This window comes from Primulina eburnea, chromosome 7 (assembly GCF_022965805.1).
Source record: "Primulina eburnea isolate SZY01 chromosome 7, ASM2296580v1, whole genome shotgun sequence".
NCBI lineage: Eukaryota > Viridiplantae > Streptophyta > Magnoliopsida > Lamiales > Gesneriaceae > Primulina > Primulina eburnea.
Window position 1 is genome coordinate 5,675,661 of NC_133107.1, and position 20,356 is coordinate 5,696,016.

At 33.1% G+C, this 20,356-nt stretch overlaps 2 protein-coding genes across 2 annotated transcripts; both read right to left on the minus strand.

Moving 5' to 3' along the window:
- Positions 1 to 410: 410 nt before the first annotated feature.
- Positions 411 to 2,670, minus strand: LOC140836920 (uncharacterized). Its single transcript, XM_073202796.1, has 4 exons — positions 2,047 to 2,670; positions 1,371 to 1,820; positions 960 to 1,269; positions 411 to 836 (listed from the first exon to the last, which is right to left on the minus strand). The coding sequence occupies exons 1-4, from the start codon at positions 2,452 to 2,454 to the stop codon at positions 700 to 702; spliced, it is 1,305 nt and encodes a 434-aa protein (XP_073058897.1). The 5' UTR covers positions 2,455 to 2,670; the 3' UTR covers positions 411 to 699.
- Positions 2,671 to 7,708: 5,038 nt separating this feature from the next.
- LOC140836921 (ethylene-responsive transcription factor 3-like) lies at positions 7,709 to 9,066 on the minus strand. Its single transcript, XM_073202797.1, has one exon. It carries the CDS (start codon positions 8,725 to 8,727, stop codon positions 8,050 to 8,052), a length of 678 nt encoding a protein of 225 aa, XP_073058898.1. The 5' UTR covers positions 8,728 to 9,066; the 3' UTR covers positions 7,709 to 8,049.
- Between the last annotated feature and the right edge of the window lie 11,290 nt (positions 9,067 to 20,356).

A 20,356-nucleotide genomic window follows, 5' to 3' on the forward strand; every position in this document is an offset into this window, starting at 1 on the left:
TAAATATAAAAATTTGTAGTGAAACGATCTCACGAATCGTATTTTGTGAGACGGATCTCTTATTTAGATCACCCATGAAAAAATATTACTTTTTATACTAAGAGTATTACTTTTTTATCGTGAATATCACAGATAAAGACTCTCACAAGAGACCTACTCCTGTCTAAATCGATGTATGTTGCATAAATATTCAGGCTAAATAATAATTTGCAAAACACGTTAATCAAATAAATCAAACAAGATGATGATAAGTAGAATTGAACTCCCGTCAATCGCTCACGTATTACATCAACTCAAACACACCATTAAATGCAAACGTGCCTTTATTTTATGAGGATTAAAAGTATAAACAACAATTAGGAAATTCAGAATGACGATAAAAAAAAAACACTCAAGAAAGACAAAGCAAAGAACTGAAAAAGGCATCCCTGATCCAACACCACGCATATTACATTCTTGATCACTCTTCAAATAAGTAAGATTACAGCAAATGAGAAGGAAAACACAAGTTGAAAGAATAAAAAAACCAATCGCCCCCTGAGTTAATTTCAATCTTCTACTCAATCATTCCTTTACCTATGTTATTTCTGTATTGTACAATGACATGCCTTCCCCCTCTGGGATCACAACCAGGCAGTAGATTTCACGAACAAACTGATCGTCAACCAATCTCTGAGTTAATGTTCAACGCACAATCTTTCAAGAAATGCCGACGGTTTTTCCAAGCAGCCAGAGTACCAAGGATAACTCTATCCCGAATATGGTGTGAAGCGAAGTTCTATCCAACATGAACCCGTATACTGTAATTCCAGCTCCATTGTTCTCGAAGTATGTTACTGTGTGGGAAAAATCAATTGTTATCTTCATGTCACATTTTCAGCGCCATATTTATATCAAAACTAGAAAGTATTTTTGAGCAAAGAAGACGCAAGAAGGGATCCAAGGATGGCAAAACTTACCAAGAGCTTGTCTTTTCTGAAACGAGATTGTGCTGTACGCATATGATGGAATGAATTTAGTGTTGTCCAGTTCATCTTCTTCATCACCGACGTCATCAAAATCAGATGATCCTTCGGAACTTGCTGTGAATATTTGTTCATCAGCATCCCGAGCAACTGGAGTCTCGTTTTCAGCGGTCTCAAATGAGTCAATGGTAGCACACACATGCCACTTTGAAGCAAGGCACGTCACAGATTGCGCCTTATGGGTGATTCTGGTTGCACTTCGTAATAAAATCATGAGCCCTGCCAGAAGGCTAACCGAGCAAAGCTGTGTACAAATGCAAAAGTTCAATAAAAGCAATTGAAGGAAAAACACTTGATGATTCAAGCTTTATACTCAAAAATAGTTGAACAGATGGCGATTCATACTGCTAGTTCTCCAGATTTGAAAATGTTGACGGCTGCACCAGGCCGCAAAGTAATGAGAAGAGAGGCGAATTGACTGGCGGTGATAAATATCAATGCCCACAGTATGAACACCCGGTAACGATGGCTTATGATCCTTAAATATCTTCTAATTCTGAGGTGTTCTCTCAGAACTGATTCAACATCCGAATCTGACTGGAAGACCTCAGCAAAATCTTGGAGACGGAGAATTTGCAGGTAGCAGATCAAACGGAAGAGAATACAGATGAGGAAAAACACTACGGTTCGGTAAAACCATGAGCACAATTCAAGGATACATGCAACAGTGTTGCTCACAATGACATGGCCCAAGAATGGAATACGTGTTCCACCTGAACTGAACCACCATATCTTATATACGCTCTCCGCAGCAAAACAGGGAAGCACAAAGAAAAATAAGAGCTTCAATGATCTCTGCACATGAAGAGATGATTGTACGAAATTAGGAAACAAATGCTTTGAGATCCAAGGAACATAGTTCATGCAAAATCTTTGTTATGACAACTTAACGATAAAATGAATCACCACGGGTAATCCAGTCGAACATTAAAGACAATAAATATGAATCGCGATCTCTTCTCCCTAACATACAAAAAACCACAAAAAATGAAGAATCTGGGAAATGATTCGATCGACTTACATTAAACTGTTGGGTATAACCCCGCCTAACCGTCTCGCTCTCGTCGCATAGCTTATCGAAGAACAGAAATCTCCTGAGCCCATACTTGCTCACGAACCTCGTCAAACAAAGGTACGAGAGGGAAGCGACGCCAGTGAGGGATAGCTGCGCCACGGCGTCGTACGGCCTGCTGTGGCGGCTGTCGCAATCGCTGCAGGCCAGGACGAAATGCGAGAGGACGGGAACCAGGATGGCGAACACCAAGAAGACGAGCCACGAGAGGCACGCGGTCCACGGGTTGGAATGGTCGACGCAGAGCCATCTCAGCCAGGTCCTGAAGCCTACAAGCTCGTCTTGCGCGTGCGACGTGCATCGCACGAAGGCCCTGTTCTTATTACCATCGATCAATGCCGCTCTTCCTTCCTCCATTTTATTCGACCCCTTTTTGTTCGGCGTTTCTCGGGTGTGATCGAAATCTGTTTCTTGGTTCGATTGAAGGGCTATAATAATCTAAATGGGGAAGTCAGACAAACTCCTACGAAATCCAAGATTCCTGTGATGGTTCGAACTTGGAGTGCTTGCTTGGGTTAGTTGGCGAGAAGCCAATGGGAGAGTGTCAAGTGTGGGGATGGGATATCAATTGAATCCGATTCTTTGCTTATTAATACGAGCGCTGCCTGCTTTATCGGGAATTTTCTTCGCTTTTCATATATATTTAATTTCAAATTTTTTACTTACATTGTATTTAACCAAACAATAAAACACAAAAACTCTTATAAAATGATATCGCAGATCAATTTTATAGAGCGATTTTTCATCTAACTCAATTCGTGAAAAAGATTACTTTTCACTTTAAGTAAAAATCAGGTTGACTCGATTTAGAATATAGATGTATGATATCGTCTCACTTATTGAAAATAAAAAGAGTATGTCTCTTGACATATCGTGAGACGGTCTCAAAAATCTTTATAAGAAGTCAAATATACCGATATTCAAAACAAAAAGTAATACTCTTAGCATAAAAAGTAATTTTTTTCTTGGATGACCCAAATAAGAGATCTGTCTCACAAAATACGACCCGCGAGATCGTCTCACACAAGTTTTTGTCAAATAAAAATCGGCTAAATGGGATTCAATTAATATTAATCCCCACAATTGATACTCAAAATAAAGATAGATCTGGTTGTAAACCATAACTACGTCCATCCAATTAGTTTGAAAATTGAGTCAAATCATTTAAATTGGAAGTTGCAATTGATTTCCAAATTTTGGGATGTGCAAGGCCTACATCCCTGGAGAAATTAATGCCCTATCTAGAGTAAACAATCTCCACTCGACGATTAATTAATTGTGATTGATCTTTTGGATTTGCTACGTGTTAGTAAGATAAAAGTTTTTGTTGTTGTCATTGTATAAATATATTTGATATTTTTAGAATATTCGAATTTCATCTTTAGTTCAATTGTCATGATTTCGATTTATCTTTTGCATCCAGACAAATTTATAACATATGGTTTTCTAAGTTTAATTTACCTGATTATTGAATTAATATAAAGTTTACCAATCACACATACAAAATAATAGTGAGTTCCATATATGAGTTGAATGGGCACAATATGGGACATGTGACTGGTTAGGATTGACTAAATATTGTCCCGAAAACATATCATTTTCCGTGCATAATTTAAGGGAGCCATACCTTTAGCACCAAGGAAATTGATCCGTCCGTCACTTCTGAAAAGGTTTCCATAAGATTGAAATGCATAATTTAAGGGACTCATTACTTTAATACTAATATATAATTACTTCAGCATATATATTAAATATTGGTGTTCATGATATAATTTTTTCGGATAAAATTTGGTACAAAACATTGAAAATATGGTACCGAATTATTTCAGATCTGATACTAATATGTCATTTTTGAGCACTCAAATACGTATAATAAATGCTGATATTAATAAATATATTCTAATTTTATACTCGAAATATTATCTTTTGTATCAGTTATAAAATAATCGATACTCATATATTATATATCAGCATCATATCATCAATTTTTTTGACCGATTTTCATACGTGAAATATATGTGAGCTCAAGGAGTGTAAAAACATATTTTTTTAACAAATCTTTTAATTTAAAATATGGACTGAATACAAAGTTAAGTTTTTTTTTTTGTTGAATTTAAAATAAATTCAGCCTCAAGCCAAACTAAAATGAAGTGAATTTAACACGTCTTTTAATTTTATTATTATTATTTTTTTCAAAAAGACATTTAAAACTAGTACCATGAATCAGTAAACAGGACAACACATTACCCCGGCGAGCATGTGAAATAAGAAGCACTTTAAGGAGGAGTTTGAGGAGTTCACGCTATTACATATATTAAACTAAGTTTCATACCATGTTCGATTAGTGAATAGATTATTCGCGACAAAATATTTTTATTTTATTTTATATTATTTTCGTCACTACTGTTGTTTTGCAAATGAACGGTAGTTTTGTACAATTGGCTTGCGAATAAGATGTTTTGAACCAAGCTAACAAATCCGACTAAACGAGTTAGATCAGATGTAAATGAATCGAATCGATTCACATGTGAAAGAATGATTCAGATTTATTAGATTTCGAATTCAATCCAAAACTAGAATAACATAAAACTTTAGCTCGATGTTTGTTAAGATTGAAACTTGAACCTAACTCAACCCCAAAAGTTAGATCAAGGGAGAGAATTGTCTAAGACCATATATACAACTCTCATGTATTTTATCCAACCGATGTGTGACAACTAACAGACCTCATCACGCCTAGGAATGAACATCTGGAGCGTGAAGTTTACAAATGACCCAATTATGGGCAGAACGGATTACCCAACTATTGGCAGTCCAACACGTAACGGTGGAACTTGAGCTCTGATACAATGTTAAGATTGGAACTTAAACTTAACTTACCTCCAAAAGTTAGTTCAAAGGAGGAAGATTGTCTAAAACCATATATTCAACTATCAGGTATTCTATCCAATCGATATGAGACAACTGACAACGTTCGATTCAAAAGATTAAAACATATTTATAAAGTGTTCCAATGTTCGAGACCGATAATCTCGAATAGGGAAGAAATCCTAGAACAAATTTTACATTTTTAAATAAATAAAGAGAAATGTAAAAGTGTGAAGAGGTGTCGCAAGGTGTGGTGTTTGGCGGCTGGGATCCATAAAAGCGAACGGCCAAACAGTTGTAATCACAGGAATGCGTAAGATAAAGTATTCAATTGGTCAACACATTTTGGTGTGTTCCTTGTGATTTATACCAAATCAATTTATTTTTATTTTATTTTTGGGAGAAATTTTATTACATTTATATTTGTTAATTAAACATTCTAGTAACATGGTGCCAAGTGTGTGTCCATATATAGAAATAATAATATTGTGGCGACACGTCTACGACGTTAACAATTAATTAATTAATCAATCGTTGTAAGATAGTTTTTGTTGTCTATAAATTATATTTTTTTAAAAAAAAAGCAAGAGTAGCGATTATTCAAATGTCAAATCGAACTCGAGTTCAAGGAGAGTTTGAACGAAATTTAAATTTTAATATAATCCCAAAAAAATAAATAGTACAAAATAAATTAAACTATCAATTAAGAAGAAATATTTAAACATTTTGATTTTTTTATTTCAAATTTAGTTTATGTTTCTTTGCCTTCAAATGATAATTTGATTGCATTAAAATTTTTATGAATGGTACATATTATCTAAACTTCTATACTAATTATCTTACTTATCGATATTAACAATAAAAAATAATATTCTTAGCATAAAAATTAATATTTTTTCATATATGACTTAAATAAAAGATCATTTCACAAAATACGATCCGTGAGATCACATTAATTTTTTGTGTTGTACAAATTCGATTGTATATATAACATTACTATTTTTATAATAACTAAAATACCTTGATTTCCTTTACCAAACATAATATACAATTAAATATATTAGTTTTGTATCAAGCATATTTTGAGTTCGACTCCGTTCTATGAAATCTCACGTGAAATATTTATTTGTTTTGACTTATTAGGATTACAATATTCTCCATTGTACAATTACATTTAGTCAAATGGAAAAATTAAAATGATCGGTTGATAATAAAATTAAAATTTGAAATAATAAAATCTGTTTATCATTCAGACAATACATAGAAATAATTTTTTTTTTTTTTTTTTACAAAAATCAAAACATCACTGCGTTAGTATCTACGAAACTTCGGATATTAATTTGGTGCCCTTTTGAACAATTTATTTCACTTGTTTTATGGGCCCAAGGCCGAGCATTCTGCATCTGCAAAAGAAATGTTGTTTGGCCCATAACAAAGAAAAATTTGATGTTTTTTAAACAATCGGTAGTAGGATAGTCCGATCCATAATTATCATGAAAAAAATAACAAAAAATTTCACAATTATCTTTAAAAATAATATTTTTGACATAAAAACGATATTTTTCACAAAAAAATATATAAACATAAAAAACGATAAAATATTATGTAATTTTTGGACTTTCTCGACATCTAATCTCCAACCCGGATCTATCCATAACACATGAAATAGTGCAGAAATTTCCATATTGGCGACCTTATTCAGCAGCTTCCCGAACAAACAGGATCAAAATCAGCAACACCAACAATTACCGGATATGATAAACAAACATGTATGGAAAGAAAAGATACTCTTTGTTCAAAATGAGAGAAATTCAAAGCTAAATGCATCCACTCCACGATTATCATCTACATTCCTTATTCACATCCTACTTCGATCCCCATCAGGTGCATGTATGTAATATGTATGTATGTATGTATGTATGTATGTATACCCACTCTCATCAATCACATTCTAAAACCAATCCCCATTAGGTGCATGCATGCATGTATACATATATGTGCGTGTTCTATTTCTACCATTAGTATACAAGTAGCAAGAATAACAAAGAAAACAATAGAACTAGACACTCAATTGACTATCTTCATGCAATGAAAATGTGTGTGCACAAAAATTAGAAATACCTATAGATTTAAAAATCTAAATGACTTGACACTCAATTGACTATCAAGTTACAAAAACTCAAACAGGCTCACTGCAGTAGCTCAATGTATCACAGTTTCATGGCGGATCTATCCAAGTTTCGATGACTTACCGTTTGCACTACCTTAACATAGTGATGTAAATCATCAGCAGACATGAAGAATGCACGCATGTGGTTGTTCAAATAAAGAATGTCGCGTTACCGACCTAATGAGGAATGACTGAGGGAGATTTAGAATCTTAAAACTCAAAATATAGTCCTTTAAAACCTTAAAAGGGCATCTTAGTGAATAAAAACAACCCTTAAACATGAAACCAAAGCAACGCCAATCCGTCAAGGGCGTAAATGATGCAAATAGGGGAGAAAATAATCTGAACCAGTAGAATAAGGGGTTTAAAGTAAACTAGACAAGTACACGATTTAGAAAAAAACACACGACTTGATCAACAAAGTTGGCAGAATTCACAATTCATATCATCATAGTTACTCAATAGAGTCGGCTTCGATAAAGTTTCTATATTTACATCAAAATATGGGCAATTCAGCAAATCAAATCACAAACCAAGAAATTCAGAACCTGAAACAATAAACAAGAGAACAGATCAGGGTATGGTCAGAAAATCATACAAATATTACAAATTTAAACAAGATTAAAAGGTCTCAAACAATACAGAACATATTCAGGATATCCATCACAATATCTGCTATTATCGATGACATCGAAGTTTATAAATATGAAACACGTAAATCCTCTTCAGACAACAGACATTCTCAAGATATGTATTAGTTTTTAGCCCACAACAGTCTTCAGCCTTGTCTATGAGCACTCTCCTCCCCTTTTTCTCATTATGTTTTTCAGCAAATAAATATAAAAGAAGAAACAAACTGAGTAATTTTAACCAAATGGGTACTTTTTTCCCAATCATCATCTTCTGAGACCCTCTTAGAGCCGGAGGGCGGTGTAAGCGAGCTCGTCCATGTCAGTGGCGGAGTCCAGCGGAGGAGGCATGTTAAGATCAAAAGGAAGGGGCTTTTTACAAGAGGAGGAAGCGATGTCACAATCAGCATCATCAACCACGGAGGAGGAGGAATCACAGTCGCTGTGACAATCATCGGGAACAGCTGGCGGAAACCGAGGTTGCCTCCTGTGCTGCTGTATGAGCTGCGGCGGCTGTAGTTGTCGAGGCCCACTAAAAGATTCCACGGTGCTGCTCATGCTGCTGGACATTGGCCTCTGCTGGGCTATTATCTGGTGGTCCTGGGGATAAAACCGAGAATCCGTAAACGGATCGTTGGGGTTACTGCTCATCCGATGATGAGTCGAGTTTTTAGCATTGAAAACCGGGAACAAAGCGCCGTCGGGAGGTGAGGGAAAGTTAGTCCTGGCTTTGGGCCCCCGAAGAGAGCGGGCGGCGGCATCGTACGCTCGAGCTGCGTCCTCAGCCGAGTCAAAGGTGCCGAGCCAAACCCGGGTCTTCTTCCAAGGGTCTCTGATCTCCGCAGCAAATCTCCCCCACGGTCTCTTTCTGACACCCCGGAATCTGATCTCCGTAGATCCTCCAGATCCGTCACCTTGAACCGCCGCCGCCGCCTGCCTCGCCGCAACTCTCCCCCGCCGCATGTCCCAAATCCAAGTTGAACCAGAAGAATTGAAGAAACAAAAATAAAACTTCAACACAACATATATACACACCAAAAAGAAGACGAACACCACCAAACGCAAAGAGAAAATGAATTAGATTTCGCTTATCTGATTCATGTCAAGATTTCTCTCACCAATGAATTCTATATTTGTGGGTTAAATTAAAAAGAAGACATGGAACTAATTTTTTTAATAAAATAAAATATATTATTAGTTTTTGGGTGGGCACCAGCCATTGCTTTATCGATTTCCTTACACGAACCAACTACGTTCTTGAATTCATAGATTTTGCCTTTCCCTTCCCTCCTCCCCTTTTCCTTCCCTCAGATTTGGCTTTTTTTTCTTATTATTATTATTATATGAAAATCGCTCTCACGATATCTTTAATAAACTCTCGAAACAATGTAATAACTTGTAAATCATATTATTTACGAAATCACAGTTATCATTCTATTCCTTATACGTTTGATATTTCTCGAACTAACAAAATAACTTATAAATTATGTTATTCAGATAAAATATACTTGACAAGAAACACTTGCTTCATGTTTCGTCCTCCTTCAATCAATGAGGGGGGCGGGCAAAAAAATGTTGGTCAGATTTCAGAATGACAAAGTCCTTCTCAGTAATCAATTTATGTATATTTTTATTTATTTCATTCATGAAATGAGGGCAGTAAAATGGAGGGGCGGTAGAAAGATTAGGATTTATCAATTTTTACTGTTGACAGAGTAAATTATGTGGTTCCAATTAGGTCGGTTCGTATACTTTAATGTTACTATGATTTGTATATATTATATTAGGTGCCCTCCCTCCTATCCAAATTTACTGAATTTCATTTTTTTCAAATAAAATTTTCTTATTCGATGTACAAAAATTAAGAAACTTACGGTATTTGAATGTTCGATATACATCTGATCGTGATGGTTATATATTTGATATGTGCTAAAATTCAAATAAATATACATTAGGTGCACTTCTCGATAGGCGATGAAAGTACAAGCTACAGCGGATCTACTGGCCGAGTACCTGGTCAAGTCCTCGACTGACCTATTCTATTGGTGGAGCTGCTCGACTGAAAGAAAAAAGATTACTTTTCTGATTCTCGACGTCAGAGAAAATAGAACAAACTGTCAACGATCTGACGATAGAAAGTCTTCGTCTTGACTCTCGTGGACTCATTTTCAGCTGACTCGAATCGAACCGAACCCATTGGATACCCACCGAGCATTGATTTTACTCCTCTTGAACCTCTTGTATAATGTCTCGTAATCCATTATTGAGATATTGTTTGATATATATCAATGCATTTAGTTGGTGGTATATATTAATTGCTTGATTTTCGGAAAGTAATTGAATTTGTCTACGTGTGATATAGTTCGTTCGACATATTTTGACCAACTACTCATTGCAAGATTTTTTCTTATATATATATATATATATATATATATATATATATATATATATATATATATATATATATATATATATATATATATATATATATTTGAAACATTTTAAATAACTTCATATTAAATTTGCAATGTATATAAATCTAGTAAGCGATCTCTTAAAAAATCGTATTAAATTGCGTCAAGTTAGTGACAATCTTGTATGATTTAGTTGGTTGCAAGAGCCATAAAATAATAAAGATATCAGATTTTAATGAGTAAGACTGGTTTTTTGTGGAGACGATATCAACGAAAGATAAAATTGGTCTCCGTAAGGCGATACAAGATTGCACCGGTAACAAGGTACCTCTCAGAACTCTTGTGTCTAGTCACTCAATCCAATGATACCCAAGTAGATGCAACTTTCATATTCATTTGAGCTTGATAGAGAGTTTTATATTGTCACAATATAATGTAAGATCTTGATCCTAATAATAACTTGATCTAATTGAATACTACTAATGAAAACAAGAAATCTGAAACCTTTCGACCTGAGTATGACCTCCTTATGAGATATAAATTGAGAACAACAGAAGAACAATTTCGTGTACATCTCTTTGTTTGTGAAACGGTTAAAAAGGAATTAGGTTTTACATAGATTTATATTTTATTTTCTAGTTTTTGTATGTTGTTTCTAATCTCACCATCTTATCTAATGTTATTTTTTTCAAATCATAAAATTTAATTTTCATTAAATCCATTTTCAAGTTATCCGAACTAGCTGTTACATACTAGTTTTCTAGTTTATTTTTACCGAATTATTATATTTACAAAAATAATGTGATAAAATTTAAAATATTAATTAAATTACAAATATTAAATATATTAATTAAGATCATGTATAATACATGATAATATAAATAAATATAATGAAAAATATAAATAAAATGTGTGAATTGATGGAGAGACTTGTGATAATAAATAAAGGTTCTTAAAAAGAAGAGTTGGTCTCGTGTAGTCATGTGAGACCATCTCACGGATCATAATCTGTGAGACGGGTCGACCCTACTCATATTCACAATAAAAAGTAATACTCTCAGCATAAAAAATAATATCGTAAAAGAGTTGGTAGCTTGTCAAATATTTGTTAGACAGATCGATTTGGTTATATATTGATTGAAAATAATATTTTTGATATAAAAAATGATATTTTTCATATATTGAATCGGGTTAGAGACTCGACTCAAACAATAACTTATAAAATTGTCTCATAAGAGTTTTTGTGATAAAAAATCGTGAATAGGATACTCTCAACATGCATTTTAAAATGTCATAATATTTTATGCTTAAAAAATGTCATGATACTTTTTCCCACGGGACCTAATTGCGATTTAGCCACAGAATTCCGCGTGAAAAGAATATTTGGTTTACTACGTTTTCGTCGCAATTATTATTATATTGGTCTGCGGAATGGAAAGATTAATAATTTTCCATAGAAAAAAGAAAAAGACTTTTACTTCATTCCTACTTGGATCAACGCGTTCAGATGCTGTTTTTTTTTTTTAATGCTTTTAGCCATGATTTTTTATATAAGCAAAACATCATATATATATATATATATATATATATATATATATATATATATATATATATATATATATATATATATTTCGTATTTTAGATTTTTCTGTTTTAATTAATTAGTAGATTTTATGATGAGTGGATAAAATAGACGAGAAGATATATATCACAAAATTGGCTCATGAGATCGTGTCACAAGAGTTTTTGTGTTATGAATTATTTACCAATTCACAAAAGAGTGTGTCTCATGTGAAACCATATCACGGATCTTAATATGTGAAACGGGTCAACCAAACCCATATTCACAATAAAAAGTAATACTATTAGCACAAAAAATAATATATTTTTCTGTATGACCCAAATAAGAGATCCGTCTCACAAATACGACCGTAAGATCGAGAGCACAAGTTTTTGCCTTCACAAAAATATCTACTTATGAAGTATAGCAAATTCTCAACTAAAGAGAAAATATTTTGTAAAATAATGATTATATGACAAAACAGCATCTTGATTTTTATTTTATTTATGGTGATCAATGTAAACATTCAATTCATTATATTCAAGATAAGAAAAATATTAATTCATTAATCGACCAATCTCTTCGTTTCTATTGATATTAACAATTCAAGCAATAATTTGATATAATATTTTTTAAAAAATAACTTTAAATCATGCAAATTATATATAACTATTACATATAAAGCAATTTTTTTAAAAAATTTAATTACACAAATATGACAAAAGAAAGCACCCAAAAAAAGAGAGAATATGCCTCTTGAAAATTCGACAACTGTTCGCTGGCCTAGAACCCGACCCGAGAACTATACGACATAAATATTTGATTTGAGTAGTTGAATGTAAACACGTTTTTTTTTAATTATTTTAAATCAAAATATTTCAAAAAAGACATATTCCACTACTATTAGACAAAAAAATTTGTGGGACGATGAATCTCTTATTTGGATTATCCGTGAAAAAATAATAATTTTTATATAAAAAATATTACTTATTATTGAAAATATGACATAGTTGACATGTCTCAAGAGTGAGATCATCGTACATAGACATACTATTATTATTATTTGTCTAAACATGTGATGCATGATTTTTCCACGTGAAATTTTTTTATTATATAGAATTATGGGAGCTTTATGTAATTTTATAGATAATTATTTGTATTTGGTCCTAGCCTAGCTTTTAATTACATTAAATTGAAAAGGGGACATGCATGGTTTTAGTAAATACTCCTATACAAAATAAAAATATGTGCAGTACAATACATAACATATATTTTAGCAAAAATATATTTAATATAGAGTGAGTCTTATGTGAGACATATTAATCATACCGATATTCCTAATAAAAAGTAATACTCTTATCATAAAAAGTAATATTTTTTCATGGATGACCCAAATAAGATATCCGTCTTACAAATACGATTCGTGAGACCGTCTCGCACAAGTTTTTGTCTTTAATTTATGGTGATACAACAGCATATGTAATGTATTAGGGCAATCGTGGTTGTATTTCCACTTTATTTATATCTTGCACGGTTGTTTGTGGATTATGACTATTTAAATTACAATATAATATTATTGTATTTTTAAAAATACTAGTTTTAGAAAATTTGTGTATGATTTTATATAAAAATGAAGCAATCAAGAAATATAAGCGATTTCGAGTTCGACAACAACAAATTGAATGAAATAAAAGAGTTCAAGCTTGTCGGGCTAAAAGTATATGGTTAGCTTCAAATGTTTGGTCAAATCTTTAAGAACGGTGAGTTGGTAGGACTAAAAATGTAATTTTCTATTTCGCTTTCAATAAAAATTAATAACCTTCATTTAACTGGACTTTGTATATTAAATTTGTTAGTTTGATATGATGTTCCTCCACAATGCAAAGTTATGTGAGCACTTGTTTGATGTAATAAAAAATATCAAAATTGGGTGATTGTCACATCATCGGTGTTCACTTAAGTATGCGCAATGGGTCTGTAGCACATCAAAACTCTTAAATTTGGTGATGATTTGATATTTCTTAAGAATATAGACATAGCAGTTTTGAAATCACTTATAATTAAAGACGTATGAGAGAATAGGCATTCGAGATGGACTCAAACTCTACAAAGAATACAAGGATGACAGATCAAGTTCTTCAGATAGTGTTGGATTATTTTGAATTTTGGAATTAAGACGATCTGTAATAGATTTTGTGGGAAGTGATATATTGAGTTGCAAATATAGAAGTACCCCGACGATATAAAAGCTCTTAATTTTTTATAAGCACGTGTCTTACTCGTGAACAAAACGACTCATTGGAGAAATTTCGAGTAGATTCCAAGACGAATGGTGCTAGCCAAAACAACATCTACCGATTCGATCGAAGTTGTTCCTCGTTATATCGGGGCGTCCATAGATAAGTATTTGTACAAAGTCCAGGCATGATGTGCAACACATTGAACTAATTGAGTTGGTTTGATTTTTGGGGAGTAGAGCAGTTGTTTGGAACTCTTCCATCCAAAATCTTAATTTGTTTTTTGTTTTTATAATTATAAAAAAAAAATCTTTTACTATCAAGTGCATAAATATATATAAAAAACGAAGCCTTATTTTGTAATTTTTGGCTAAAATTTAGGTAAGTTTTTTGTGAGACGGTTTACGTATCTATATGAGTGAGACGAGTTGAACCGATATATAATTGAGTGAAAATTAATATTGTTGGCATAAAGAACAATATTTTTAAATGGACAATTCGTATACGAGATTCGTCACACAAATTGATATGTGAACAGTTTTACGTGAATTTTTGTGTAAAATTTACTAGTATGTTACATAAAATTCAAGACATAATCAGTACGTAGTTTATTAATCACTTAAGTTTAATGATATGTTAGTAAAAAAATTAGTAGCTTCTTTTTTGTTACGTGACGGTGACATGCAAGAATGTGTTTCGAGAAATAGAATTTTCTGGATTTTATTACTAGGTAAAAATATTTTCGAAATTACTTTTTGTAAAATTTTTATATTAGGACATGAACTATTTCAATCAGCACAAATCGTTTATAAAACCGTCACTATGATTGCGACGGTGACTTTTCGGACGGTTTTAAATTTTGTCGCTAAAATCGTCGTTGATTTGTTTAGTGACGGAAAAAACCATCGTGGATTGCAATGTTTTTTTTAGTGTATATTCAATTATATATTTAAAAAATATATCGGGCTTTGAAATTAACTTTGAAATTTAGTTTTTATTTTGTGTTGGGCTTTAAACACAATATACCCAATTTTATTATAGGTCTAACCCAACAAGAACAAATTTCATCATCTCACATCTGGAATTAAAGTGATTGAGATTATTTCGATAGAAAAATTTTGTTACTGCTATTTGAAAAAAAAAACTGAAAAGGTTTTTTAAAAAACAATCGGTAATTTTGGTCGATGTTATCGATTGTACGGTGCAGTTTGTTTGATGAAAATACAGAAATCGGTCGGTTTGGTTTGTCGTGAAAAAATTTGGTCGGTTCGGTTTTGATAATTTTGGTTTGGTCAGTTCGGTTATAATCAATAGCAGCCTAGTCGGACAATAGTTGAAAAGAAGTTATTTTAACAAATTGAGAATTCATTGTTCTTGGAGATAAGAAACAAATATTGACAGTTTTTAACTAGAAACTTTTTTAGTTGTTTTCGACATTAATTCAATTATTTCGACGCTCATAATATTTTAAGGGAAAATTATTTATTTTTTTTTGCATGTTGCCGGTTAAATTTAATATCATATTCTACTAATTTATATTTTTTTCGATTTTATTTGTTTTTTATTGGAACGGTGATGTGACATCAGAAAATAACGATATGTCACTGAAAAAATATTGAGATGACAATGAATATTACCAACGTGTCTGATATGATCATGTTGACACTTCAATGAAAAATGACCAAAATAAAAAGAAAAAAAAATGTAAATGAGTGTATTATAATGCTTTTGAACTAATTGACAATCCAAAAATGAAAAACATATAAATTAGAATAACTTTCTTGTGAGGAGGTCTAACAGATCTATATTCTTGAGAGTGTTCGACTCGATCATATATTCAATGAAATATAATAATTTTGATATAAAAAGTAATATTTTTCATGAGTCGAGTCAAGTTGAAAATTTGTGTTACAAATTTAACCCGTGAGAATTATAGAACCAACAATGTAATTTCCTCTATAAATTGATTTTTTTTTTGAAAAAAAAAAATCAATAAATTGAAGACTTGATAGAGCGAATGGATGAAGCATTCCAAGACGAAACAAGTCTTTTTATTAGGGCATGCAGGATCTTGATTATTAAACAAATAATAATTAAGATTGCATATCCTATCTAATTGTTTAAATTTTTTATAATATACAAGATGCAACCGAATTTCATCATATATTAAATTTTTTAAAAAAGATTAACCAATCACATAATCTCGAATATTGTGTTTAAATTGTGGTCATGATAATCTGAACTCAATCCGACAGTATACCGTATATATCCACGAAAAATATTATTTTTTATGTCAAATATATTAATATTTATTGTAAATATGAACATGATTGATCCGTTCTCACGAATAAAAATCTATAAAACCGTCTTGTGAAAGATATACTCTATTATCTAATCTATTTTTCTATGTAAGTTTTGAAATATGACACATATGTCCACTACAAGAAAAATACAAATTAACAACACTCATACGACAACGGTTTTTACTAAAACCGTTGTCGTAGCATAAAAAAACACGCTTATAGACAACGATTTTTTAAAAACCGTTGTCTTTCATGGGTCTACAACAACGGTTTTTAAAATCCGTTGTCTTTGATATGTCTACGACAACGGTTTTTAAAAACCGTTGTCTATGAGCGTTTTTTTTTTTGCTACAACAACGTTTTTTAAAAACTGTTGTCTAAGAGTTTTTTTTTTTTGCTACAACAACGGTTTGTCTATGAGCGGTTTGTTTTTAGGCTACTACAACGGTTTTGAAAAACCGTTGTCTTTCAGATGGTTTTTTGGGCTACAACAACGTTTTTTCAAAAACCGCTCTCTATATAAGATTTTGTTAAGGGTCAAGGACAACGGTTTGTGTAAACCGTTGTCTTTCGGATGATTTTTTAACTACGACAATGGTTTTTTTAAAACGTTGTCGTTTCTTGGTGTTTTATTTGGTTAAAGACAACGATTTTTTAAAAAACGTTGTCGTAGTTTCAAATTTTTTTAAAAAAAATCGGTTAATATTTAGCGACGGGTTTAAAAAATACTGTCGCTAATTTAAATTTTGCGACGGTTCTGTAAAAACCGTCGACAATATTTGCGACGGTTTTTATTTAGTCGTCGCAAATAGTAGCAACGGTATTTGTCATACCGTCGCCGATTTATTTTAGCGACGGTTTATAACCCGTCGCATTTTTGAATTCTTGACGTTTTAAATTAGCGACAAAACAACCGTCGCTAAGTTAATGTCTGCGATGGTTTTTTCAAAACTGTCGCTAATGGCGACGCTGCCAATAACCGATGCAAATAGCGACAATAATATTAAAGTTGTCGCTATGAGCGACAGTTCTTGTTTAAACCGTCACGAATAACGACGGTTAAAACAAATACCCTCGCATATTATTGACGACGGAATGCATATAATAAACCGTCGCTAAGGAGCGACGGACTGCATAATAATAACCGCCGCTAATTGGCAACGGACAAACTTAACCCGTCACTATTAGCGACGGAAAACCCCATCCCTTCATTTTGTTTTACAACGATTTTTCAATGTTACGACAACGGTGTTTTACCTGCCAAACTCAAAATGTTGTTGTAATTCAGAACAACAACGTTTTTAATTTGTTGCAAAAACGTTGTCGTAGCTCGTATAACACAACGGTTCTTAAGCGTTGTAAAACCGTTGTCGTATCTCATATCACTCTACATTTAAAAAACAATGCAAAACCGTTGTCTTTGTTATCTAAGACAACGGAGTTTATCCGTTGTTGTTGTCCTGACTTTTAACAACACTGCTTACAACATCAGTTTTTCACCCTAAAAGACAACAGATTTTATCCTTTGTCATTTAGCGTTTTTCTTCTAGTGGTCGTGTAAATTTATTTAAACACAAATAAATATATAATAAAATATAGAAAAATTGTATATTTAATAAATGAATATCATCTCATCGATACTCATATTAATGTATATGAATATATAGAATTTAAAACTAATATATATATATATATATACATATATATATATATATATATATATATATATATATATTCAAGGCCACCAATTAGAATCCACTTCAAACACTTCTGCACTTTTCACGCCAAATATATATATATGGAATAATATCTGTAAACGCCACTTTCATAGTATTTTTTCGAGATTTTCTTGTTGATCTCTATATATCAAATCGTATGTATAGTTTCGGCTTCCCCCTGCTGCATGTGTTTTCTTCATTTTGATTATTCTCTGCTATTTCTGCGTCAAAACAATGGGCGAAGAAGTTCACCGGGAACATGCGCTGGAAGATGGTGGAGATTTGGTGAGGCAGAACGAGGAGATAGTGGTGGTGGAGACGGAAGTGGCGGCGGTGGAGATTGTTCTGGTTGAAGAAGTAAAAGGCCATAGTTGTACGCGGTGTCCCAGGGTTTTCAAGAACGGTAAAGCTTTAGGAGGTCATATGAGCAGTGCCCATGGGCCACTGAAGAAAGTTGATTCGTCTTGCAAGAAGCTGAAATCCGTGAAACGGATTGCGAACCAGAAGAATTCTACGGATTTTCAAATCGGTGAATTTACCTGTAAGTGCTGTGGTAAGGGTTTTCAATCGGAAAAAGGGTTGTGTGGTCATATGAGATTGCACCCGGGAAGAGAGAGAAGAAGGACGAAACCGCCAACCGAATCGGTGATGGAGAATCCAGTGAAATATTCCTCAGAACCCAAAATACTCGCGGATGGGTTTGATTCGGAAGATCTCGTGATTGCTCCAATAATCAAGGAGGATTTCATCAAGAATTTGAGGGAAAGGACCGTGACAGGGAGGCGCGGGCGCCGAGGTACGAAGCCTCATAAGGTTGAATCTCAGAAGTTGAGGCAAAAGAAAGCACTGCTTAGCGGTGATCCTCAGGAGTTGAGGAAGATCATGGATCATCACGATGATTCTGGGTATTTTGGACGCGCATTTGGCAAGTTTTTGGATTTTCCAGGGGCCGACATTGAGGAAAGAAGGGATGTTCAAGGGGATTTCCAGATGAGAAATAGTGAAAGATCAGAAAACTCGGAAACTACTTCATCCTACTACTGCTCGAACTGTCCACTCGTATATTGTTCCGAAAATTTTATTATCGCTGATTCGATATCGAAAGATATTTCTAAAACATGCATGAAATCTTTAGATATGGACGAATCAAAGAATATCGAAAATGAGAAACGATTGGAGGGAGCGACCATCATTGAGAACTGGCTTACGGGGTAGAAAAGGAAGCGGATGGATTCAAATTTTGCCGGAAATAAAATCATCATGAAAATGAAAACACCGCTGCCGGATTTGTCACGACGATTGTCCGACTCGGCAGGCTCTTGAAGGTTAGCAGAGAAGGAATTGCAACAGTGCACCAGATCAAAAACACTAGTCAACATGTGAAGAAAATGTACAGTCCCTCCTCCTCCGAGTAATCAATTTTATAGCGAGTCATGTTTTAAGTTCGAGGTTTCTCAATTGTTGGTTTAGTTTAAGTTTATTTGGTTGGTTGTTTTCTCCTTTTAATCAGTCATACGATTTCATGAACAAATCAAATTTCATCTCAAGTTTCACTCAAATTCTACAAATAATTAGAACTATATATATATCATTTTGTTATTCATATACATCAGTTTATCATACATAATTCGTAATCTCATCTTACAAACTAAACTATGTCGGTGGCCTAAAATGTCTTGTTTTAAAAGGCTGAAGTGTCAATATACATTATGTAGGAACAAAGTAGATAAGTTAATATACACATTTTGGGGGCTTTTCCTATCCTACACCGAGAGAAGTTTCCTCGGTGTATTGCCAACAGTTGGATGTTATTGGATCGATCTTAATCCAATGAGTTTCTTTTGTATTGTACTTCGCATTGTATATTGCTAACCATTGGACGTGATGAGTCCACCTTGTCCAGTTTAGGACAGAAGAAGTCCTTCCTGGGACACGAGATTCAGAGCAAAGAATGCAAAATAATGGGACAGTTTTGAATTAGACCTCTGAGGCTTGCCAATGAACCAAGCCCAGTACAATTTGTATAATACAGTAACACCAGGCAACCAAGGTTTTTCGAAGCCACGAGGATATGATTTGTGAATAAAATAAATCAAATCCACAAAATTCTTTTTTAAAAAAAGTCACTTTAATTTTCTTGAGAAAATCCCAAAATTTCCATAGTAATCAAATGTCCAATCTTTTCTCTGATAAGTTAGAAAAAAAAAAAAAGCCTTTTCTAGTATGTGGTTTCCATATTTAAATTGAGTTTCACTAGGTAAAATCCCACAATATTTATTCAATCTAGTTTCCAAAATCAAGCATAACTAGGTGACAATTCAATTAAAGTTTGCTATATAGTCCTCTTTTATTTCAAAAG